Raw genomic sequence first — 25,618 nt, 5'->3', positions numbered from 1 at the left:
CAATTTTATACACCTGTTAGAAATGGGTGTGGCTGAAATAGTGGAATTCACTAATTTGAAGGGAGTTCTACATACTTTTTAATATATAGTGTAGATTCTACAGACCCTACTGAGTACTCCCCACCCCACTTTCAGCTAAGAACAAATCGTTATTTACAATGACAGCCTACACCGGCCAAACCCAGAGGACGCTAGACCAATTGTGCGCCGCCCTATGGGACTCTCAATCACGGCCGGATGTGATACATCCTGTCATTGCTCTAGAGCTATTGTGTATTTCATATACAGTGATTTTCATTGCGGGCATTTATTCGACTTTGGAACATTTAATGCAAAGGTCACTTAAATATAAACAAATGTGAATCATTGTTCATGTTTAGACAATTATTTTTAATGTATCGTGAATAATTGAGGTTATTGACACTTTCCTGCCATTATGTGGGGGACTTTTATTTAGAGCGTTTCCAAAATTCCGTGACCCGGAAGTATTTTTTTGTGTCGCTGAAGGAGACGTTGATGATAACAGCGCAGCTAACCAGATATTCTGGCTATTAGAACGGCGAAAATAAAGGTAACTATCTGTGGTTAGTTAAGATAACCACCATTTAACCGTTAGACGCATCTCTACTGAATGACAGTGCATATGCCACACATTTGCGAGTTGCTCAAGCGTCACTAACGTGTTAGCTACAGTAGCATGATACTCATAGGTAACGTTAATGTAGTTAGCTAGTTAACGTTAGCTAAATGGCTAGGTGATTTTCACAGTAAATGGTCCGCCTAAATTGACATAATCTGCCAACTAGTTAGCTAGTTACCGAACTTTGATAACTAAATTTAGCAATCATGTGTGACAGCTAAGTTAGCTAGCTAGCTTCTTAGGAACCGTACATGTTTACATGGTAACGTTCTTGTGTACAGTAGCTAATCATGTCACAGTAGAAGAGGAAGTTAATAACGCCTTAGGTCTGTCTACATGACAACATAGACAAAGTTCTCTCTATTCAATTCAAATGGCTTTATTGGCATGGGAAACATATGTTTACATCCATTTCACTTGCTTTGGCAAACGTGAAATGAAGAATCAAATGAACAGTAAACATTACTCACAAGTTTTGAAGGAATAGAGACATTTAAAATGTCATATTATAGCTCTGTACACTACAAAAGGGAAAATAAATAAACATACATATGGGTTGTATTTACAACTGTGTTTGTTCTTCAATGGTTGCCCTTGTGGCAACAAGTAACAAATCTCTCTCTCTCTAGGCTCTTGTCACTCTGGGGACTCTTGGAACTTCTCTGTGTGTGAGAGCGTGTTGCTGCCTATCTCTACACCTCCTTGGAGGATGACCATGGAAGAGATGAGGATTGAAACCGAGACAAACTCCATGGTCTCCATGACGCTATACGCTGTAATGTACCCCGTTTTTAACGAGGTAATGTGTGTGAATCTTTTGTCTAATATAGATTCATGTACATTGTCCAGTGGCACACCGGGCCAGTGCGAACTGAAAGCTATTGGTCCAAATTAAAAACATACTGGCCAGGGCCAAGATCTCAAAGGATAGTGGATGATGCGTGCATCATTTAAATATCAGGTGATTTGATCTTTAATTTGCGAGCTGAGCTAGCTAGCCTACTCCATACACAAATAATATTTTAACTTGACAATATAATATTTACATTGATTGTGCAATCTCAAAAAGGGTATTCTTGTTAGTGATTTTGAACAGTCAGTTCTAGGGCCCTTTAAAATCTGTTTTATCTTACACTGAATTCCGTTTTCCAGGTTTTGTTTTTCTGTGTTTCCGAGTTTTCCTGTGTTTTCAGGTTTTCACTCTCTATATCACCCTTTTTCTTATAGAAAAACAAAAAATCCGGGATGTTCTTAGTCCACAACCATTCTTATGCTGTTTTCACGTGCTAGTCGGAAAACGTTTTCACAACAGAAACCGTTTACTCCAAATGTTGTTTATTTCCATTTTGTACTTACACAGAAGTTGTAGTTCAGTTGTCTCTTTATAAAAAAAACCAAATAAACGAGTGGCTGGAAGAAGTTGAAATATGGAACCCTGTGGACTTCACTCCACTTTAGTGCATGGAAGAATGTATCATTTATAGATGTGCAACTTGTGCTTAACCTAACGTAGCAGGCTTGTGCCAAACACTTCGCAAACTATTCAGATTGGAATGGCAATGCGTGGAAACCATACAATTAAAATGAACTACAAATCAAATTGCATTTGTCAGATGCTTGGTAAACAACAGGTGTAGACTAAAAGCAGTGGTGGAAAAAGTACTCAAATGTCATACTTCAGTAAAAGTAAAGATACCTTAATAGAAAATGACTCAAGTGAAAGTCACCCATAATACTACTTGAGTTAAAGTGCTTAAGTAGTGCTTTAAAGTGTTTTTACTTAAGTACTTTACACCACTGACTAAAAGTGAAATTCTTACTTACACGGTTCTTTCTTTTCCAACAATGCAGAGTTAAAGATGCACTATGCAGAAAGCACTCTGCCATTTCCTGGTTGCTAAAATTCGAATAGTTCACCTAATTTAAGTTTGTGACAAAACAAGCTAGTATAGGATAGAGAATCATTGTCAAATCAAAATGATATTTTATTTGTCACATGCGCCGAATACAGTGAAATGCTTATTTACGAGCCCTTACCCAAAAAGGCTTTAACAAGTTTCAAAAAAATAACTACAAATAAGTGTTAAGTGAAAAATAGAAAATAAAGTAACAAATAATTAAACAGCAGCAGTAAAATAACAAGTGAGGCTATATACAGGGGGTACCGGTACAGTCAGTGCGGGGGCACCGGTTAGTCGAGGTAATTGAGGTAATATGTACATGTTGGTAGAGTTAACTTGACCATGCATAGATTATAAACGGAGAGTAGCAGAAGCGTAAAAGAGGGGTCTGGGTAGCCCTTTGATTAGCTGTTCCAGGGTCTTATGGCTTGGAGGTAGAAGCTGTTAAGAAGCCTTTTGGACCCGGACTTGGTACTCTGCTACTGCTTGCCGTGCGGTAGCAGAGAGAACAGTCTATGACTTGGGTGGCTGGAGTCTTTGACAATTTTTAGGGCCTTCCTCTGACACAGCCTGGTATAGAGGTCCTGGATGGCAGGAAGCTTGGCCCCAGTGATGTACTGGGCCGTAATCACCACCCTGTGTAGGTCAGGTGCCTTGCAGTTGCCGTACCAAGTGGTGTTGCAGGCTGTCAAGATGCTCTCAGTGGTGCAGGCCAAATCTTTTCAGCTTCCTGAGGGCAGGGACTGTCATGCCCTCTTCACAAGTGTGTGGATGTGTGTGGACCATGATAATTCCTTAGTAATGTGGACACTGAGGAACATGAAGCTCTCGACCTGCTCCACTACATCCCCATCTGTGGATGGGGGCATACTCGCCCCTCCGTTTCCTGTAGTCCACGGTCAGCTCCTTTGTCTTGCTGATGTTGAGGGAGAGGTTGTTGTCCTGGCACCACGCTGTCAGGTCTCTTTGCCTCCTCCCTATAGGCTGCATCATCGTTGTCGGTGACGAGTCGTACAACCATTGTTGTCAGCAAACTTGATAATGGTGTTGGAGTCATGCACGGCCACGCAGTCTTGGGTGAACAGGGAGTACAGGTGAGGGGCCCCCGTGTTGATGATCAGCGTGCCGGATGTGTTGTTGCTACCACTTGGGGGTGGCCCTTCAGGAATTCCAGGATCCAATTGCAGAGGCAGCTGTATAGTCCCAGGATCTTGAGCTTGGAAGCGACTGTGGTGTTGGTACATGGGACTATGGTACGACTTCTGTTTAAGAACCCAGCAGCTTTTACATTGAAGAGCGTTTGGAATAAATGGTGTCATTTGCAACAGACAAAACGTTTTCCAAAAGAATCAGGACAGTTGAGAGCTGCGCGCTCTTGCTGCCCGACAGATGATTCCGCTCAAACGAGGCTATGTGTGCAGCCCGTGTGAGATAAATAATCTACATAACGAACTAGCAGCTTCAGGAATTCCTGTTTTTTTCATCAATTATATAGCCTTGATTGAAAATAACAATCTTACAATTTTTTTCACTGGCGTGGATGATTGACTAGCCTGGTGAGCTTCCAAAACCTCCCCGGACCAGCAGGCAGCCCTGTATGTCGAACCCTGGATGAGTGTGTGTTCTTGTCAGCCCCTAACAATGTGTGTGTTGGTTTGGCAGCTGGAGAGGATCAACTTGTCAGCTGCCCAGACTCTGAGAGCAGCCTTTATCAAGGTAAGACACACCAACACAGGACCCCTTACCCCATAAACATATGACCTTTGCCCTTACGTAACCCTTGGGCTCTGGTTGCATGTCAGTAGTCTAAATCAAGGATGGGCAGCTTGAATACTCAGCAGATGTAATTGTGTGTTTTTGTATGCGCGTGCGTTTGTGTTGCTAGGCGGAGAGGGAGAACCCAGGCCTAACTCAGGACATCATAATGAAAATTCTGGAGAAGAAAAACGTTCAGATAAACTACACAGAGTCTCTGCTGCGCATGGCTGCAGATGACGTGGAAGGTGTGTGTGTGTGTAGAAAAGTACCAGCACTAAGCATCTGCTTACAAGAGATTCAGTATGTTTATAGTTGTTTATTAAAATATACTCCTATGTCCTATTCCCTGTGTGTGTGTGTGTAGAGTTCTTAGTGGACAGGCCAGAGCAGGAGTTCCAGGACCTAAATGAGAAATCCAGAGCTCTGAAACACATCCTCAGTAAGATACCTGACGAGATCAACGACAGGGTACGCTTCCTACAGACAATTAAGTGAGTACACGCACACAGTATACACTAGGGATGCAACGGTACAGTGGGCCCACGGTTCGGTATGTATCACGCTTTGTGGGTAATGGTACGGTTTCGGTATCTTTATTTTTCCAGAAAAAAATAAAAACACATCACCCTTTTAAACAATTAACTCTTTATTTTGTCAATAGACATCAAACTTTCTGTTCAGAAAAATGGCAGCATGTCTGACTAGGCCTGGTTTCTGTCTACTTGAAGTCAAGGGGAGAAAAACATTCCAATTAAAAGTGCATCTTATCTTTGACAACCTGTAGGTGCTTTGCATTCTCTATTTTAAATTAACAGGGTACATACTTGCATAGGCAATACAATCTTTGGCTATGAATACTCCCACGGCTTTCGTTATTTCTTTGTTTTTCTGGATTTATCGCAAATTGTTGTTGGAAGGCAGCAGCGAGAGATTGTGTTTTTCGCTAACGAGTGGACTCTCCTTGCTCCAGCTCCACCTGCAAGGGATACGGGCAGGTGAGGGCCATGTAAATGACACATCATGTTAGAAGTGTTTCCACTCGAGTAGCCGACAGTGGCAAAACAATGCTTGCAGACTCTACTTTTTTTGCTTACGGTCTTCTTACCCTCTTCATCGTATTGAATGCTGAATCCAAAATGTTCCCACCCAGTGGATTTTAAAGACGGTGGTGCCTCTTCAAATTTGCTTCTCTCTGTCTCTAGCACTCGCCATTGTCACATTGGATCTGAGAGAATATTTGTTTTTTTAGTTTCCACTCTCTTCATGAGGCCCCTTTAGGGAGGTTTCCTACTGAGATGTCATTGCAAATTGTCTATTGGTTGTTTAAGGGGGAGGGTTTGCTGTCACTGCGGTTGCCACATTTTGAGACATTGCTGTGGAGCAAAGTTTGCCAGCCCTCAGGAGCCCCCTAACGGCCTGGAGCCACAAGCAGTTGTCTGCCTTGTCTGTTCACAAGCTGCGAGTCTAATTCTGTGGATCTGAATGTACAACGTGCGTGTAGTCTGCAGCGCAATAAGCACGTTTTGGAAAATGACAGGCATATCATAATTCCGCGGTTCACGTGTGCGTATTGAACCATAGGGGGCGCACCGAACGGTTCGACAACATACAGTATACCGTAGCATCCCTAGTATACACTAACACACACACCTTCACTAGCATGCCCTTGACATCCTGCTTCTTGATTAGTGTTGGTTGTTGTTTTCCATAGAGACATCGCCAGTGCTATAAAGGAGCTCCTGGATACAGTCAATAACGTCTTTAAGAAATACCACTACCAGAACCGTAGGGTAAGACACAGAGATGTGGAATATACACTGAGTGGACAAAACAGCTCTTTCCATGACATACTATATATCACCTGGTCAGTCTATGTCACAGGTGAATCAAGGTGAAAAGCTATGATCCCTTATTGATGTCACTTAAATGGACTTCAATCAGCGTAGATGAATTGGAGGAGACAGGTTAAAGAAGGACTTGGATTGTGTATGTGCGAATGTTGAAGTGCTTTAACCAGGGTATGGTAGTAGGTGCCAGGCGCACAGGTTTGAATGTGTCAAGAACTGCAACACTGCTGGGTTTTTCATGCTCAATAGGTTCCTGTGTGTATCAAGAATGGTCCACCACTCAAAGGACATCCAGTCAACTTGACACAACTGTGGGAAGCATTGGAGTCAACATGGGCCAGTATCCCTGTGGAACGCTTTTGACATCCTTGTGGAGTCCATGCCCCGACAAATTTAGGCTGTTCTGAGGGCAAAAGGGGTTGCAACTCAAGGTTAGGAAGGTGTTCCTAATGTTTTGTACACTCTGTTTCTTACTTATCTTTAATGTGATCAATGGCTGCAAGGAGAGCTGATATCATTGTGAAGGCGATGTTCACAGCTGTCTGTCTATTCTGTGTGTCCAGGCTCTTGAGCACCAGAAGAAGGAGTTTGTCAAATACTCCAAAAGCTTCAGCGACACCCTCAAAACATACTTCAAAGATGGAAAGTGAGTTGTGTGGAGTAGATTCATAAGGACACTGAATAGATAGATCTATGTTCATCGACAGCAGTGAGTTGTGATTGGGGGATTTTTTTTTCCTTCACAAAACAGCACTTACTAAACCCACAGCAAAAATACACTGAACAAACATTTAAACGCAACATATAAAGTGTTGGTCCCATGTTTCATGAGCTTAAATAAAAGATCCCAGAAATGTTCCATAGGCACAAAAAGCTTATTTCTTTCAAATGTTTACATCCCTGTTAGTGAGCATTTATTCTTTGCCAAGATAATCCATCCACCTGACAGATATGGCATATCAAGAAGCTGATTAAACTCCATGATCATTACACAGGTGCACCTTGTGCTGGGGACAATAAAAGGCCACTCTAAAATGTGCAGTTTTGTCACACAACACAATGCCACAGATGTCATGTTTTGAGGGAGCGTGCAATTGGCATGCTGACTGCAGAAATTCTCCCCAGAGCTCTTGGGAGGGAATTTGGCAGTATGTCCAACCGCAGACTACATGTAACCATGCCAAACCAAGACCTCATCCAGCTTCTTCACCTGCGGGTACGCCTGAGACCAGCCACCTGGACAGCTGGTGAAACGGTGGGTTTTTGCAAAACCGAAGAATTTCTGCACAAACTGAAACCGTCTCTGGGAAGCTCATCTGCATGCTCGCCGTCCTCCACCAGGGTCTTGATCTGACTGCAGTTTGGCGTCGTAACCGTCTTCAGTGGGCAAATTCTCACCTTCGATGGCCACTGGCACGCTGGAGAAGTGTGCTCTTCACGGATGAATCCTGGTTTCAACTGTACCGGGCAGATGGGAGAGAGCATGTATGGCGTTGTGTGGGCGACCGGTTTGCTGACGTCAACTTTGTGAACAGAGTGCCCCATGGTGGCGGTGGGGTTATGATATGGGCAGGCATTAGCTACGGACAATGAACACAATTGCATTTTATCGATTGCAATTTGAATGCACAGAGATACCGTGGCAAGATCCTGGCCCATTGTCTTGCCAATCATCCGCATCATCACCCCATATTTCAGCATGATGATGCACGGCCCCATGTCACAAGGATCTGTACACAATTCCTGGCAACTGAAAATGTCCCAGTTCTTCCATGGCCTGCATACTCATGACGGCAGGTAGCCTAGTGGTTGGAGCGTTGGACTAGTAACCAAAGGTTGCAAGATCGAATCCCCGAGCAGAGAAGGTAAAAATCTGTCGTTCTGCCCCTGAACAAGACAGTTAACCCACTGTTCCTAGGCCGTCATTTAAATAATTTGTTCTTGACTGACTTGCCTAGTTAAATAAAGGTCAAATAAAATTAAAAAAAACGAATGAGACATGTCACTCGTTGAGCCTGTTTGGGATGCTCAGGAACGATTTGTACAACATCATGTTCCAGGTCTCTTCAATATCCAGCAACTTTCCACAGCCGTTAAAGAGGAGTTAGACAACATTCCACAGGCCGCTATAAACAGCCTGATCAACTCAATTCCCAGTTCAAAACAATTTTTCCCAGTCGCATCTAGTCTTTTTCAGAGTTCCCTGTTGTCTTGAACGCACTGAAGCAGTAAGATTTCTGAGTTCCCAGTTGATTTGAACACGGCATTAGTCTCAGCGGAGTGAGGGAGAGAGCAGCAGAGGGTCTGCCTCTCACGGTCCCTGCTCTCTCCTTCCTTGCCTCAAGTGAGACTGAGGTAGGGTACACCGTCTTCCACCTGATGGCAAAACGAGCCAAGAGCTCATCGGCCTCATGCACAAATTCATGTTGTTCCTATGACCAGAGAAAGTGAAATATATCGAGATATATTAAAATAGACATGACAAGCTGCTAATAACAACAAAAACGCAGGGCTATCGATACACTTGGCTACTAATTAATTGCAGCTGCAGCGCGAGTTTGAGTTTGAGTTTATTTTTATTTTTACAGGGACAGTGCACATTAATCAACGTTTCAGTAAAAGTGCCGGTTTTAGCCAGCCGGCTAATTTTCAACCGCAGTCCCTGGGCAGGTTATTAAAAACAATTACAATATAGACAATAGCAACATAGAACAAGCAAGACATAGCAACATAGGACAAGCAAGACATAGCATACAGACAGAGCAACATAGGACAAGCAAGACGTAGCATACAGACAGAGCAACATAAAACAAAAAGCAGCAAGACAAAATTCATAAAAGTAACAAAGTGTTTCCACACCTCACAAGCTACAGACAACAGACGACATGGAAAGCGGCAACACACAGCTAGGGACCATGTTCACAAATCTGATTTACCTTTAGTCATGTCTTCAAGCATTTTGTGAAAGTGTGATATGTGGTGCAGTTATGTGTGTCTGATGGCAGTGTATTCCAGACATGGGAAGCTCTCACAGAGAATGCAGATTTACTAAAGGTGCTTTTCCTTAGGGGAACTATACAGTCACCTCTCATGGCAGACCTTGTGGATCTGCTGCCATATGTCTGGGTTTTCTGTTTAACAAAAATATTGAGTGGAGGGGGAGCCAGGCCATTAAGGATCTTGAATACAAGACATGCGTCGGTGTATTGCACAAGATTTTCCCAACTCAAGAGCTCATGCTTTCTAAGGATGTGACAATGATGATGGCTATTGGGCTTCCTATCAAGCACTTTGAGAGCCTGTTTGTAGACAGACTGAATAGGTTTTAATGTTGTACAGCAAGCTTGGGTCCAACTAGTCAAGCAGTATGTTAAGTGGGGGAGTATCATAGATTTGAAGTACAGTTTTGCTACCTCTGTAGTCAAACAATTTCGTATAAATCGGAAATTAGCTAGGTTGAATTTGGTTATTTGAATTACCTTTTTCACATGCTTTTTAAAAGAGAGGTTGGAATCAAGTATGATGCCAAGGTACTTAAAATCGGATACCACCTGGAGCTTCTCCCCTGACACATAGACATCTGGCTCAGTAGCATCTGTTGCCCTCTTTGTGAAGAACATGCAAACAGTTTTTTTCACATTGAGATGCAAACACGAGTCACTGAGCCACTTTGTATAGAGTGGTAATACAGAGTATGTTTTATGTTTTGTAATAGTGTTGAATAAAAACAGTGCTGAATAAACACTTTAACATGAACTCACTCATATAAACAGCAGCTCTGCTGTAGTCTTTGACAGTCTCTCTCTGCTCATGGCTTTTAAAAGTGCTAATCTCATGTAGCTAGTATCAAACGTTGCTGGAAGTTGTAGGCACACTCGATTTAGCCACAGATCTGCCGGTGCGCAGGGCTTCTGAATCAAGTGCACCGCCAATTGCGCCACCGACCGGTTGGTGACCACTGCCTTATATGAACTGGAACTCAGTAAAATCTTTGAAATTGTTACATGTTGCGTTCATATTTTGTTCAGTGTACATTCATTCTAATAATATTAGTAGTGGGAATGTTCTTACTGTTTATTTTATGATGACCATGAGAAACCAATTATTTAATCAGGTTTGAAATGTCAGGGCTATTTTGAACAACTGTTTTGATGACATTGCATTTTTGTTTTATTTGCAGTCGTTAAATAACAATATAAATGAACCATCCTTGTTTCCAGGGCGATCAACGTGTTCATCAGTGCAAACAGACTGATCCACCAAACCAACCTCATTCTGCAGACCTTCAAGACCGTCATATAGGTACAATAGGGGTTTGTGTGTGTGTGTGAGACATAGAGAGGGAGAGTTCTAGTTGAATATAACCTGTTGTTGCATGAACATTGCCATTGAGGGCTTCCATCGTTTTAAAGTAGCTGCATTAAGCAGCTGGTATAATCATAAACTCAGCAAAAAAAGAAACGTCCTCTCAATGTCAACTGTGTTTATTTTCAGCAAACTTAAAATGTGTAAATATTTGAATATAAGATTCAACAACAGACATAAACTGAACAAGTTCCACAGACATGTGACTAACAGAAATGGAATAGTGTGTCCCTGACCAAAGGGGGGGTCAAAATGAAAAGTAAGAGTCAGTATCTGGTGTGGCCACCAGCTGCATTAAGTACTGCAGTGCATCTCCTCCTCATGGACTGCACCAGATTCACCAGTTCTTGCTGTGAGATGTTACCCCACTCTTCCACCAAGGCACCTGCAAGTTCCCAGACATTTCTGGGAGGAATGGCCATAGTCCTCACCTTCCGATCCAACAGGTCTGAGACGTGCTCAATGGGATTGAGATCCGGGCTCTTCGCTGCCCATGGCAGAACACTGACATTCAGTCTTGCAGGAAATCACGCACAGAATGAGCAGTATGGCTGGTGGCATTGTCATGCTGGAGGGTCATGTCAGGATGAGCCTGCAGGAAGGGGGAGGAGGGGAGGAGGATGTCTTCCCTGTAACGCATAGCGCTGAGATTGCCTGCAATGACAACAAGCTCAGTCCGATGATGATGTGACACACCCCCCAGACCATGACGGACCCTCCACCTCAATCGATCCCGCTCCAGAGTACAGGCCTCTGTGCAACGCTCATTCCTTCGACGGTAAATGCGAATCCGCCAATCACCCCTGGGTGAGACAAAACCACGGCTCGTCAGTGAAGAGCTCATTTTGTCAGTCCTGTCTGGTTCAGCGACGGTGGGGTTTTGTGCCCATAGGTGACGTTGTTGCTGGTGATGTCTGGTGAGGTCCTGCCTTACAACAGGCCTACAAGCGCTCAGTCCAGCCTCTCTCAGCCTATTACGGACAGTCTGAGCACTGGACACCTGTGCACCCTAACTGCGAGGACGATCAGCTGTCCGTCCTGTCTCCCTGTAGCGCTGTCTTAGGTGTCTCACAGTACGGACATTGCAATTTATTGCCCTGGCCACATCTGCAGTCCTCATGCCTCCTTGCAGCATGCCTAAGGCACGTTCACGCAGATGAGCAGGGACTCTGGGCATCTTTCTTTTGGTGTTTTTCAGAGTCAGTAGAAAGGCCTCTTTAGTGTCCTAAGTTTTCATAACTGTGACCTTCATTTCTAACCGTCTGTAAGCTGTTAGTGTCTTAACGACCGTTCCACAGGTGCATGTTCATTAATTGTTTATGGTTCATTGAACAAGCATGGGAAACAGTGTTTAAACCCTTTAACAATGGAGATCTGTGGTTATTTGGATTTTTCCGAATGATCTTTGAAAGACAGTCTTGAAAAAGGGATGTTTCTTTTTTTGCTGAGTTTATATCTCAGAGCGGTATTGGACTAAGATACAGTGGCATAGTATAGAGTACAGTATATACATATGAGATGGGTGATGCAATATTTACACACAATTAAAGTGACTAAGATACCGTAGAATAGTATAGTACAGTTCACACATATGAGATGAGTAATGCAAGATACGGAGACTTTTATTAAAGTGGCTCGTGTTTCATTTCCTTGAAGTGGTGCGGTTTATACATATGAGAAGAGTAATGCAAGATACGGAGACCTTTATTAAAGTGGCTCGTGATCCATTTCTAAAAGTGGCCAGTGATTTGTAATCTATGTCTCCTGTGTTTGTGTCTTTGTCTGAACGTGTGTGTAGGGTTGCCTTGGAGAGGCCATCCAATCTTCTAACGAAGCAACATTAAAAATGGCATACGATCGGAGAGCACCTTTTTGCCAGATTTAAATGTAAAATAGAGGCTTGTTTTTATCAGACAGTTTTAATTTATACCCTTGAGGTGCGTTCAACAAGGCTGATGTTAGCAGTGAAATACGTCAGCTTTTAAACTGTTAGCTAACGTTAGTGAATGTTTAATGGCCAAAATCTAGCTGAAGAACTTCAGCATATGTGATAGCTTTTTTAGTTATCCCTAGCTACTGTTTAATTGTTTGAATCTGCATTTAACGTTTAGGGACAGTCTTGTTGATCGGCTGTGACGATACCAGTATGACAATATTTTTTCCATGGCAAAAATTAAAACATGAGGCAGGCTCAACTCTTTGGTCCTATGAATACTTGCTGTATGTAAAATATTCTGTGCTCTATCTTAGAAAATACATGTGACAACATAATGATATTTGTTTCCAACATTGGGGCTGTTTTCCTAAAGATGTAAAATCAGCTTTGTGTATGATTATTATTTGTGCATCTAACTTTCTCACTCATCATTATTCATGATGCATTCAGGATTTTCCATAATCATGGTAGCATCCACATCAATGTAGAAGTGTATTCTATGACAGTCTGCACTTTAACCTCGTAGTCGTTGTATATTTTCAAATCCAAAGTGCTGCAGTACAGAGCCAAAAATAACAACAGCAAAAATTCACTGTTCCAATACTTTTGGAGCTCACTGTATCTGACCCTGTGTCAGTGTTTAGGGGCAACTTCCTCCTACATCTACTATAGCTTCTTAATCATGCTTTCAGAACGGAAACTGCTTTCACTACCTACTGTGCATCTCAAGTGTCTCCCTCTCTTAAGAGAAAGCAATATGATGTTCTAACCCTACTGGGTATGACCTTTCACCTGTCTAGTCTTTACAGATAAGTGCAGAGGAAGGGAGTGAGGAGAGGAAATCTTGTTAGATTATTGAGATGTACCCCTATTCTACTCTCTATTAGAAGACAGAAAACCAAAAGAATTCAAGCACAGAGTTGCTGAATCCCAAATAGACTCCTGGATGAGGGGGTAGGGACGGACTAGGGAGGGATCGATTTGGGATTCACAAAGTAACATTCCCACACTGTCTGTGTGTGTGGCTACAGAGAGCATGACTGAGGGGAGAGGAGGGTTTGTAAAAGGAGTCTGTCCCTGACGTTTAAAGATGAAGGGAATGAAATGGCTCCAGGTTGAAGCTGTCTTTGTACTTAAGTGATACTGTATGTCTGGTGGCAAATGTTCAATAAATTGTTTCCTAATGATGCAGTTTGTTTTTGGAATTCAGCAGTGTTTAGGGGGGGGGGGGCAGTGGGCAAGCGGGGATGGAATTTGTGAGGGTTGGATAGAATGCATAAAAAGGAGAATTTGAGGGAGATGGGTGATTTGGGCAAACAATGATGGGCAGACACACACAGGCTTTAGCCACTTGATGGCAGTGTGGTGCAGCCCTACCACTATATTTTTAAAAAATCCCTAATAGGAAGAAGACAAGTAGAGATTTGTTTTAAAACTACTGGGATTTACCCCATGGGATTTTCCATGAATAGAGCACTTCAGATAAAATTGCATTTTATTGTCTGTTTACACAGACATTTGCCTCATCATAAAAGCTCCTAGCCCCTCTTCCCTAATCACTTGTGTATATCTGAAAGGATTGTATTGGGGGAACCAGACTTGGGTTAAATTACTATTTAAAATATTGCAATTACTTTCAAAGTAAGTATTCAGATATAATTGTATTTGAAAAGGCAAGTAGTTGAATATTGGAAAGTATCTCCTCATTGAAGAGCCAACAAAAGCCATTCTGCTCCTGTCGCTCATTATTTTTTGGTAACAGGTAGACCGGTAGAACTTAAAGGAAATATAAGGTAACTACTTCCTTATTGAGAACAATAAGTATGTCAGATTCCCAGGGTGATCTTGCTTTTCGCAAAGACATTCATAACATGAAAACCTAGTAGTTTGAAGTACATGATATTCTAGTAATATTAATGTAAGTATACTAAAGACATTTTTGAAGACATGAAAAGAAAGTATACTTTTTGTAAGTAACAGCATCCTCCCGGACACCCTAGACCCACTCCATTTTGCATACTGTCCCAACAGATCCACAGATGACGCAAACTCATTTGCACTCCACACCACCCTTTCTCACCTGGACAAAAGGAACACCTATGTGAGAATGCTGTTTATCAACTACAGCTCAGCCTTCAACACCATAGTGCCCACTAGGCTAAGGACTCTGGGACTAAATACCTCCCTCTGCAACTGGATCCTGGACTTCCTGACGGGCCGCCCCCAGGTGATAAGAATAGGCAACAACACGTCTGCCATGTTGATCCATAACATTGGGGCCCCTCAGAGGTGTGTACTTAGTGCCCTCTTGTATTCCCTGTTCACCCACGACTGCATGGCCAAACACGACTCCAACACCCTCATTAAGTTTTCTGATGACATAACAGTGGTAGGCCAGATCACCGACAACGATGAGACGGCCTATAGGGAGGAGGTCAGAGAACTGGCAGTGTGGTGCCAGGACAACAACCTCTCCCTCTCCCTTAACGTGAGCAAGACAAAGGCCCCTACTTAAAGGATGTATAGTCCTAGTCCTGTGTTGTTGTATAGGTGGAGTAATGGGCTACTTTGCATCTTCCCTTTTATTCCTCTAAGTATACATGTGGAACAGCATGAAAATCCTTTTTATCTTGTTTCAAACCATTTAGAAATGTTAATCCCAATGTCACACATTGGCCCTATTATTTATAGAAAGACCCTAATAACAACTACCAATAGACCTACTAAATAGTCAATCAAATCATTCCTCTGTAAAATGTGGAATGCATTTACTCAATTCAACTAATAGGATTGATTAATCACTAAAGAATTAACACTCAAGTGTACATGAAATACATGTGACATTACAGAATAACACAGAGTAACACCCCTTCAAATGAGTAGATTCGGCTATTTCAGTCACATGTATAACATTGAGCACACAGCCATGCAATCTCCATAGACTACATTGGCAGTAGAATGGCCTTACTGTAGAGCTCAGTGACTTTCAACGTGGCACCGTTATAGGATGCTACCTTTCCAAGTCAATTCGTAAAATGTATTCCCTGCTAGAGCTGCGCCTGTCAACTGTAAGTGCTGTTATTGTGAAGTGGAAACGTCTAGGAGCAACAACAGCTCAGCCGAGAAGTGATAGGCCACACAAGCTCACAGAACAGAACCGCCGAGTCATGAAGTGTGTAGTGTGTAAAAATTATCTGTCCCTGGTTTGCTACACTCATTACCGAGTTCCAAACTACCTCTGGAAGCAATGTCAGCACAATAACTGTTTGTCGGGAGCTTCATGAAATGGGTTTCCATGGCCGAGCAGCCGCATACAAGCCTAAGATCACCGTGCGCAATGCCAAGCATAGGCCGGAGTGGTGTAAAGCACACCGCCATTGCACTCTGGGGCAGTGGAAACGCGTTCTCTGGAATGATAAATCACGCTTCAATACCCATGATTTTTCGAATGAGATGTTTGACGAGCAGGTGTCCAGATACTTTTGGCCATGTAGTGTAAGACTCAACATGGTTACATGTGTCTTCTGATCAAAATGATCTCCAGGAGAAAAAAAACTGTGTGTGATACACACAGGAGTTTGCTGTATGAACAAATTCACTGTCCTTAACCAAAGTCAAGCAGAAACTCACACCCAACTTGAATGAACATTTCTTTGCTGTTTGCTAGTTTAAAGAAGACAGGAAAACACACCCAGATTCTAATCTAATCAACTCAATTTAAATGATAGGAGCGCACCCGTCGCTCCGGCTTTGAACTCTCCGCTGTCCAATGAACAGAACAACACAGTTTCCCTGCAACACAACCTGGTCTCAGAAAATGTGTTATTCTGTATGTAAATCCGAGACACATTTAGTATGATATGTTACGTTTCGTATACTATGTATTCATTTGTGGATGTCAATCATCCATTTTTAAGCATGACAATGTGTATGTGTTATGAATTGCAATTAATACAATATGTTAGAAGTTGCAATGCATACAATATGTTATGAATTCGCAAAATGTACAATATGTTAAGAATATGTGCAAAAACGGATCATTTGTTATGAATTCCAATTTGTTGTGGCTAATGTTAGCTAGGTGGCTAATGCTAATGTTAGCTAGGTTAGGGGTTAAGGTTAGGAGTTAGGTTAAAGAGTTAAGGTTAAGGGAAGGTTCAGCTAAAACGGTTAGGGTTAGGGGAAGGGTTTGCTAACATGCTAAGTAGTTACAAAGTCGCTAAAAAGTAGTAAGTAGTTGAAAAATTGCTGATTAGTTAGAATGCTGAGTTTATATCTCAGAGCGGTATTGGACTAAGATACAGTGGCATAGTATAGAGTACAGTATATACATATGAGATGGGTGATGCAATATTTACACACAATTAAAGTGACTAAGATACCGTAGAATAGTATAGTACAGTTCACACATATGAGATGAGTAATGCAAGATACGGAGACCTTTATTAAAGTGGCTTGTGTTTCATTTCCTTGAAGTGGTGCGGTTTATACATATGAGATGAGTAATGCAAGATACGGAGACCTTTATTAAAGTGGCTCGTGTTTCATTTCCTTGAAGTGGTGCGGTTTATACATATGAGAAGAGTAATGCTAGATACGGAACATTATTAAAGTGGCTAGTGATCCATTTCTAAAAGTGGCCAGTGATTTGTAATCTATGTCTCCTGTGTTTGTGTCTTTGTCTGAACGTGTGTGTAGGGTTGCCTTGGAGCGGCCATCCAATCTTCTAACGAAGCAACATTAAAAATGGCATACGATCGGAGAGCACCTTTTTGCCAGATTTAAATGTAAAATAGAGGCTTGTTTTTATCAGACAGTTTTAATTTATACCCTTGAGGTGCGTTCAACAAGGCTGATGTTAGCAGTGAAATACGTCAGCTTTTAAACTGTTAGCTAACGTTAGTGAATGTTTAATGGCCAAAATCTAGCTGAAGAACTTCAGCATATGTGATAGCTTTTTTAGTTATCCCTAGCTACTGTTTAATTGTTTGAATCCGCATTTAACGTTTAGGGACAGTCTTGTTGATCGGCTGTGACGATACCAGTATGACAATATTTTTTCCATGGCAAAAATTAAAACATGAGGCAGGCTCAACTCTTTGGTCCTATGAATACTTGCTGTATGTAAAATATTCTGTGCTCTATCTTAGAAAATACATGTGACAACATAATGATATTTGTTTCCAACATTGGGGCTGTTTTCCTAAAGATGTAAAATCAGCTTTGTGAATGATTATTATTTGTGCATCTAACTTTCTCACTCATCATTATTCATGATGCATTCAGGATTTTCCATAATCATGGTAGCATCCACATCAATGTAGAAGTGTATTCTATGACAGTCTGCACTTTAACCTCGTAGTCGTTGTATATTTTCAAATCCAAAGTGCTGCAGTACAGAGCCAAAAATAACAACAGCAAAAATTCACTGTTCCAATACTTTTGGAGCTCACTGTATCTGACCCTGTGTCAGTGTTTAGGGGCAACTTCCTCCTACATCTACTATAGCTTCTTAATCATGCTTTCAGAACGGAAACTGCTTTCACTACCTACTGTGCATCTCAAGTGTCTCCCTCTCTTAAGAGAAAGCAATATGATGTTCTAACCCTACTGGGTATGACCTTTCACCTGTCTAGTCTTTACAGATAAGTGCAGAGGAAGGGAGTGAGGAGAGGAAATCTTGTTAGATTATTGAGATGTACCCCTATTCTACTCTCTATTAGAAGACAGAAAACCAAAAGAATTCAAGCACAGAGTTGCTGAATCCCAAATAGACTCCTGGATGAGGGGGTAGGGACGGACTAGGGAGGGATCGATTTGGGATTCACAAAGTAACATTCCCACACTGTCTGTGTGTGTGGCTACAGAGAGCATGACTGAGGGGAGAGGAGGGTTTGTAAAAGGAGTCTGTCCCTGACGTTTAAAGATGAAGGGAATGAAATGGCTCCAGGTTGAAGCTGTCTCTGTATTTAAGTGATACTGTATGTCTGGTGGCAAATGTTCAATAAATTGTTTCCTAATGATGCAGTTTGTTTTTGGAATTCAGCAGTGTTTAGGGGGGGGTCAGTGGGCAAGCGGGGATGGAATTTGTGAGGGTTGGATAGAATGCATAAAAAGGAGAATTTGAGGGAGATGGGTGATTTGGGCAAACAATGATGGGCAGACACACACAGGCTTTAGCCACTTGATGGCAGTGTGGTGCAGCCCTACCACTATATTTTAAAAAAATCCCTAATAGGAAGAAGACAAGTAGAGATTTGTTTTAAAACTACTGGGATTTACCCCATGGGATTTTCCATGAATAGAGCACTTCAGATAAAATTGCATTTTATTGTCTGTTTACACAGACATTTGCCTCATCATAAAAGCTCCTAGCCCCTCTTCCCTAATCACTTGTGTATATCTGAAAGGATTGTATTGGGGGAACCAGACTTGGGTTAAATTACTATTTAAAATATTGCAATTACTTTCAAAGTAAGTATTCAGATATAATTGTATTTGAAAAGGCAAGTAGTTGAATATTGGAAAGTATCTCCTCATTGAAGAGCCAACAAAAGCCATTCTGCTCCTGTCGCTCATTATTTTTTGGTAACAGGTAGACCGGTAGAACTTAAAGGAAATATAAGGTAACTACTTCCTTATTGAGAACAATAAGTATGTCAGATTCCCAGGGTGATCTTGCTTTTCGCAAAGACATTCATAACATGAAAACCTAGTAGTTTGAAGTACATGATATTCTAGTAATATTAATGTAAGTATACTAAAGACATTTTTGAAGACATGAAAAGAAAGTATACTTTTTGTAAGTAACAGCATCCTCCCGGACACCCTAGACCACATATGTCAGAGTCAAGGCCCGCGGGCCACATCCGGCCCGCAAGAAGGTTTTTTACGGCCCCTGGGATGATCTTGATTTATTATTAGAACCGGCCCGCAGCAAGCCGGCAGCCCGCAGATCTTTTACACGCACCAATACTACATTTCCCACAATGCAAAGGTGACGCACCGAGCAGTAGGCTGCTTCATTTCAATATTTATTGGCACAGCAGTCATCAGCATCACAGTAAAATTAACTTTCAGATACCCATCAAAAATGGCAAAACGGAAGGTGGATACTGAGAACCGGGGGTTTCAAACAAGGTGGGAGTCGGAGTATATGTTCACGAAGGTAGCTGGAAAACCTGTGTGTCTTCTGTGTGGAGAAAGTGTGGCGGTACTGAAAGAGTATAATCTGAGACGACATTATGAAACGAAACACGCGGACACACACGCGGACGCAACTGTCAAGGCCAGTTTTATTTTGGCAGAAGAGATCGCTAAATCAGCCCGGCCATTTACGGAGGGGGATTTCATCAAAAACTGCATGATTAAAGTTTGTGACGAAGTTTGCCCAGAAAAAAGGCAACTCTTTTTAAATGTGAGTCTGAGCAGAAACACCATTGCCGAGAGAGTACACCAGTTGTCCATCAATCTAAAAGAGCAGCTTGTGAAAAAGGGAAAAGATTTTATTGCATATTCCTTGGCTGTGGATGAGAGCACCGACATTTCTGACATTGCCCAGTTGTCAATTTTCATCCGCGGAGTGGACTCCAACCTAAGCGTGACAGAGGAGTTTTTGGCTTTACGTCCTATGCATGGCACAACTACGGGGCATGATTTGTATGAAGAGGTGTCAAGATGTGTAAATGAGATGGAGCTGCCTTGGGAAAAACTCGTGGGTTTGACAACCGACGGAGCACCTGCGATGTGTGGACACAGGAGCGGACTGGTGGCGAAGATACGGGAAAAGATGCAAGAGGAAAACGCGACAGGTGAGCTGACAGCTTATCATTGTATCATACACCAGGAAGCGTTGTGCGGTAAAGCCTTGAAAATGGAGCATGTAATGAGCATCATCACGCGCACAGTTAACTTTATCAGAGCCAAAGGTTTGAATCACCGCCAGTTCAAGGCATTTCTGACGGAGTTAGAAACGGAGCATGGTGATTTGCCTTATCACACAGAGGTGCGATGGCTAAGCCAGGGAAAGGTGCTTCAAAGATGTTTCGAGCTTCGTGAGGAGATTTGTCTGTTCTTGGACAGCAAAGGGAAAGACACAACACAACTCCGAGACGAAATGTTTCTGTGTGAAATGGCTTTTCTGTGTGACATTACGAGTCATCTGAATGCAATAAACTTGCAGCTGCAGGGTCGGGATCGTGTCATCTCTGATATGTACAGTACAGTGAAGGCATTTAAAACCAAACTGACTCTGTGGGAGACGCAGATGCGGAAAGAAAATTTGAGCCACTTTCCCAGCTGCCAGACCATGAAAGAGAAGCTCTCTACCAGTGCGTTCCCGAGCACACAGTTGGCTGATAAAATAGGTATGCTTGCCGCTGACTTTCGACGCCGATTTGCTGACTTTGAAGCACAAAAAAGCAGGTTGGAACTGCTCGGTAACCCATTTGCTGTTGACGTGGAAAGCTCACCACCAAACCTCCAAATGGAGTTGATTGACCTCCAATGCAATGATGCACTGAGGGCAAAATATGCGGCAGTGGGTGCTGCGGAGTTCGCCCGTTTCCTCCCCGGCACAATGCCCCAGCTGCGCATCCAGGCTGCTCAAACGTTGTCTATGTTTGGCAGCACATACCTGTGTGAACAACTGTTTTCTTTGATGAACCTGAACAAAACATCACACAGAAGTCGACTTACTGCTGAACACCTCCACTCAATTCTGAGGATTTCTTCAGCTCAGAGCCTTACCCCGAACATTGATGAACTTGTGGAAAAGATGGGACACCACCAAGTATCACCCTCAACCTCAAACAAGTGAACATTACTGTGCAATCACATATTTAGAGTTTTTACTCAGTTCAAGTTTAAAAGTTAAAATTTAATATTTGTTTTCACTGCATGTTACTTCTCCTTAAACAAAGTGTTGTTTTTGATTAATAGATTTTTGCACTTTATTTTTTTGTATTTCAATCCAATTATATTTTAAAAATATTTCAGTTGAGTGGATGATAGAAAATTGCTATTATTGTTTTTTCTTTGAAGTAAATTTAGCCCACTTTTGCTAAAATAGAAAATATAGTCTACTGATGGTGCCTTGAATACCGGTTTCTTTCATTTAATGTTCATGTTATGGGGATATTTATATAAAGGAAATTTGTCTTTTGTGTCTGTTGAAAATTAAAGATTACTGACAGAGCCATAAGAAAATATTGCTTTATTTATCTGATCATATTGTAATATATTTGTTAGGTTTTCAGTAGGTTCAATTAGGTTCACTAGACTATATGCGTCATTTAAAAATTTTTCAATGAACATTCGAACAGTCCGGCCCTCGTCTTGTAGCTGATTTTTTTATTTGGCCCTCCGTCCATTTGACTTTGACACCCCTGCCCTAGACCCACTCCATTTTGCATACTGTCCCAACAGATCCACAGATGACGCAAACTCATTTGCACTCCACACCGCCCTTTCTCACCTGGACAAAAGGAACACCTATGTGAGAATGCTGTTTATCAACTACAGCTCAGCCTTCAACACCATAGTGCCCACTAGGCTAAGGACTCTGGGACTAAATACCTCCCTCTGCAACTGGATCCTGGACTTCCTGACGGGCCGCCCCCAGGTGGTAAGAATAGGCAACAACACGTCTGCCATGTTGATCCATAACATTGGGGCCCCTCAGAGGTGTGTACTTAGTGCCCTCTTGTATTCCCTGTTCACCCACGACTGCATGGCCAAACACGACTCCAACACCCTCATTAAGTTTTCTGATGACATAACAGTGGTAGGCCAGATCACCGACAACGATGAGACGGCCTATAGGGAGGAGGTCAGAGAACTGGCAGTGTGGTGCCAGGACAACAACCTCTCCCTCTCCCTTAACGTGAGCAAGACAAAGGCCCCTACTTAAAGGATGTATAGTCCTAGTCCTGTGTTGTTGTATAGGTGGAGTAATGGGCTACTTTGCATCTTCCCTTTTATTCCTCTAAGTATACATGTGGAACAGCATGAAAATCCTTTTTATCTTGTTTCAAACCATTTAGAAATGTTAATCCCAATGTCACACATTGGCCCTATTATTTATAGAAAGACCCTAATAACAACTACCAATAGACCTACTAAATAGTCAATCAAATCATTCCTCTGTAAAATGTGGAATGCATTTACTCAATTCAACTAATAGGATTGATTAATCACTAAAGAATTAACACTCAAGTGTACATGAAATACATGTGACATTACAGAATAACACAGAGTAACACCCCTTCAAATGAGTAGATTCGGCTATTTCAGTCACATGTATAACATTGAGCACACAGCCATGCAATCTCCATAGACTACATTGGCAGTAGAATGGCCTTACTGTAGAGCTCAGTGACTTTCAACGTGGCACCGTTATAGGATGCTACCTTTCCAAGTCAATTCGTAAAATGTATTCCCTGCTAGAGCTGCGCCTGTCAACTGTAAGTGCTGTTATTGTGAAGTGGAAACGTCTAGGAGCAACAACAGCTCAGCCGAGAAGTGATAGGCCACACAAGCTCACAGAACAGAACCGCCGAGTCATGAAGTGTGTAGTGTGTAAAAATTATCTGTCCCTGGTTTGCTACACTCATTACCGAGTTCCAAACTACCTCTGGAAGCAATGTCAGCACAATAACTGTTTGTCGGGAGCTTCATGAAATGGGTTTCCATGGCCGAGCAGCCGCATACAAGCCTAAGATCACCGTGCGCAATGCCAAGCATAGGCCGGAGTGGTGTAAAGCACACCGCCATTGCACTCTGGGGCAGTGGAAACGCGTTCTCTGGAATGATAAATCACGCTTCAATACCCATGATTTTTCGAATGAGATGTTTGACGAGCAGGTGTCCAGATACTTTTGGCCATGTAGTGTAAGACTCAACATGGTTACATGTGTCTTCTGATCAAAATGATCTCCAGGAGGAAAAAAAACTGTGTGTGTGATACACACAGGAGTTTGCTGTATGAACAAATTCACTGTCCTTAACCAAAGTCAAGCAGAAACTCACACCCAACTTGAATGAACATTTCTTTGCTGTTTGCTAGTTTAAAGAAGACAGGAAAACACACCCAGATTCTAATCTAATCAACTCAATTTAAATGATAGGAGCGCACCCGTCGCTCCGGCTTTGAACTCTCCGCTGTCCAATGAACAGAACAACACAGTTTCCCTGCAACACAACCTGGTCTCAGAAAATGTGTTATTCTGTATGTAAATCCGAGACACATTTAGTATGATATGTTACGTTTCGTATACTATGTATTCATTTGTGGATGTCAATCATCCATTTTTACGCATGACAATGTGTATGTGTTATGAATTGCAATTAATACAATATGTTAGAAGTTGCAATGCATACAATATGTTATGAATTCGCAAAATGTACAATATGTTAAGAATATGTGCAAAAACGGATCATTTGTTATGAATTCCAATTTGTTGTGGCTAATGTTAGCTAGGTGGCTAATGCTAATGTTAGCTAGGTTAGGGGTTAAGGTTAGGAGTTAGGTTAAAGAGTTAAGGTTAAGGGAAGGTTCAGCTAAAACGGTTACGGTTAGGGTTAGGGGAAGGGTTCGCTAACATGCTAAGTAGTTACAAAGTCGCTAAAAAGTAGTAAGTAGTTGAAAAATTGCTGATTAGTTAGAATGCTAAAGTTGTCCATGATGAGATTCAAACATAAAACCTTAGGGTTGCTAGACTTTCGTGTAATATGCTTACCTATCCACTCCAAGTAAACAGCAAAGTGGGTCAATTGCCGCAACAACTAAGAGCATTGAAGCATGGGGTGACATTTCTCTGTCAGTTTGGTTCCATTGCTACCACACTGTAACAGCATGAAGCAAATCCTTTCACATGCGCAGATACTGTATTTGACTGTGTGAGAGCGAAGTCTTGCATCTCAATCATCTCAATATTTGTGGTGCTGCAAAATGTCATTTTGCTGAGTCTATCTTTAAGTATAAGTTTTCCACCTGCAGGCACACTAATGATATGGCCCTTTTGAAATACTTAAAACACAGAAATGGATTACCCCTCAGTTTAAAAAATCATTTTTAGGTGGTAGATCAGCTTTAATGTTGCAGATTGTAGCTTCCATCAATGTAATTGCCTGCATCATTTCCGATCCCCCGTATATTGTTTTGTAAATATACAGTGCCTTCGGAAAGTATTCAGACCCCTTGACTTTTTCCACATTTTGTTACGTTACAGCCTTATTCTAAAATTGATATAGTTTTTTTCCCCCTCATCAATCTACACACTACCCCATAATGACAAATAAGTATTTGGTCAATAACAAAAGTTTATCTCAATACTTTGTTATATACCCTTTGTTGGCAATGACAGAGGTCAACCGTTTTCTGTAAGTCTTCACAAGGTTTTCACACACTGTTGCTGGTATTTTGGCCCATTCCTCCATGCAAATCTCCTCTAGAGCAGTGATGTTTTGGGGCTGTTGCTGGGCAACACGGACTTTCAACTCCCTCCAAATATTTTCTATGGGGTTGAGATCTGGAGACTGGCTAGGCCACTCCAGGACCTTGAAATGCTTCTTACAAAGCCACTCCTTCGTTGCCCGGGCGGTGTGTTTGGGATCATTGTCATGCTGAAAGACCCAGCCATGTTTCACTTCAATGCCCTTGCTGATGGTAGGCTTTGTTACTTTGGTCCCAGCTCTCTGCAGGTCATTCACTAGGTCCCCCCGTGTGGTTCTGGGATTTTTGCTCACCGTTCTTGTGATCATTTTGACCCCACGGGGTGAGATCTTGCGTGGAGCCCCAGATCGAGGGAGATTATCAGTGGTCTTGTATGTCTTCCATTTCCTAATAATTGCTCCCACAGTTGATTTCTTCAAACCAAGCTGCTTACCTATTGCAGATTCAGTCTTCCCAGCCTGGTGCAGGTCTACAATTTTGTTTCTGGTGTCCTTTGACAGATCTTTGGTCTTGGCCATAGTGGAGTTTGGAGTGTGACTGTTTGAGGTTGTGGACAGGGGTCTTTTATACTGATAACAAGTTCAAACAGGTGCCATTAATTCAGGTAACAAGTGGAGGACAGAGAAGCTTCTTAAAGAAGAAGTTACAGGTCTGTGAGAGCCAGAAATCTTGCTTGTTTGTAGGTGACCAAATACTTACTTTCCACCATAATTTGCA

The 25,618-nt window shown here is 42.1% G+C and overlaps 1 protein-coding gene across 1 annotated transcript; it reads left to right on the top strand.

Moving 5' to 3' along the window:
* Positions 1–284: 284 nt before the first annotated feature.
* Positions 285–13,639, top strand: LOC139373111 (programmed cell death protein 10-B-like). The gene is made up of 9 exons (XM_071113223.1): positions 285–571; positions 1,270–1,439; positions 4,204–4,257; positions 4,427–4,544; positions 4,664–4,790; positions 6,011–6,089; positions 6,710–6,792; positions 10,367–10,448; positions 12,310–13,639. Exons 2-8 carry the CDS (start codon positions 1,350–1,352, stop codon positions 10,446–10,448), a joined length of 633 nt encoding a protein of 210 aa, XP_070969324.1. The 5' UTR covers positions 285–571; positions 1,270–1,349; the 3' UTR covers positions 12,310–13,639.
* Positions 13,640–25,618: the final 11,979 nt, after the last annotated feature.

Source organism: Oncorhynchus clarkii, chromosome 18 (genome assembly GCF_045791955.1).
Source record: "Oncorhynchus clarkii lewisi isolate Uvic-CL-2024 chromosome 18, UVic_Ocla_1.0, whole genome shotgun sequence".
NCBI lineage: Eukaryota > Metazoa > Chordata > Actinopteri > Salmoniformes > Salmonidae > Oncorhynchus > Oncorhynchus clarkii.
The sequence above is the reverse complement of the archived record's forward strand: the minus strand, read 5'-3'. Positions and strand labels throughout refer to the sequence as shown.